The sequence below is a fragment of the Corylus avellana genome, chromosome 2 (genome assembly GCF_965113065.1).
Source record: "Corylus avellana chromosome 2, dhCorAvel1.hap1.2, whole genome shotgun sequence".
Classification (NCBI taxonomy): domain Eukaryota; kingdom Viridiplantae; phylum Streptophyta; class Magnoliopsida; order Fagales; family Betulaceae; genus Corylus; species Corylus avellana.
The window spans coordinates 37063691-37064706 of NC_142491.1; the positions used below are offsets into that span (position 1 = coordinate 37063691).

Here is a 1016-nt window from a genome sequence, read left to right on the forward strand (position 1 = left end):
TTTTTTTAGGACACGTGGCATTTCCTTAGTTTGTGCTAACAGAACCTAACGAAAGTACTAAGTTGATCTTTTCCCGTAAGTCAGGTGCCATTTGTGATAAGATTTAAACCCCAAGTGGAAAAAAATAAAAATGTGCAAACTTAGGTACTAAAAAGATAATTAACCAAAAAATAAGGGGCATGTGTGAGTAAATGTCATTTTTAAAAATTTTGTGACTTTTTTTTTTTTTTTTTTCTTAGGAAAAATTTGAAATCTTATTAGAATCACTGTGCTAGAGCAAATTGCTCTAACAAAATAGTCTTGGAAATACAATTTGGAGATTCACTCCATACAATATCCACTCCATTTTTGGCAACAAATTTAGAAAGAGAGTGTGTAGCCCGGTTCCCTCCTCTCTTGACAAAGCTCATTTTCCAGTGGTGAACATTTGGAGTTCAATCTTGATATTTTCCACAACATGACCCAGTCGACTCCAATTAGCCTCTTCGCAATTAACAGCATCTACAAGATTTTTAGCATCCCCTTCCAGATGCACATGAGTGATCCCCATGTCCCGGCATAAGTCTATAGCCACCAATGCCGCCATTGATTTAGCTGCTATCGGTGAGGGGTTCCCCCCACAAGAGAAACATCTCGCCACTACCACTTGTCCACAGCAGTCCCGTATCACCACCCCACCTCCCATTCGCCCCTCTTTACAGTTCAAAGCAGCATCCCAGTTAGCTTTAACCCATCCCGGACTTGGAGCTTCCCATTTGTTTGGACCCTCAACGACGTTGTTGTGCATATTCGTGGGCCTCTCATCCTAAGCAGCCTTGAAATCTTCCAAAGCCCATTTTGCTTGGTTAAAAATGGTGGTCGGATGAGAGAACAGTCCACCATGTAATATATCATTACGTCTCAGCCAGATCCTTCTGGCTAGCCCTGTAAATTAGCTCATCTCATCTTGGGTACACTTTTGAAATATCCATTCAACGACCTCTAGAAAACTGGGATTAACAAAACAACTCTTCTAG

General features: G+C 40.8%; 1 protein-coding gene across 1 annotated transcript; it reads right to left on the minus strand.

Moving 5' to 3' along the window:
- Nucleotides 1-406: 406 nt before the first annotated feature.
- On the minus strand, nucleotides 407-787 carry LOC148587714 (uncharacterized). The gene has a single exon (XM_088512777.1). It carries the CDS (start codon nucleotides 785-787, stop codon nucleotides 407-409), a length of 381 nt encoding a protein of 126 aa, XP_088368903.1.
- Nucleotides 788-1016: the final 229 nt, after the last annotated feature.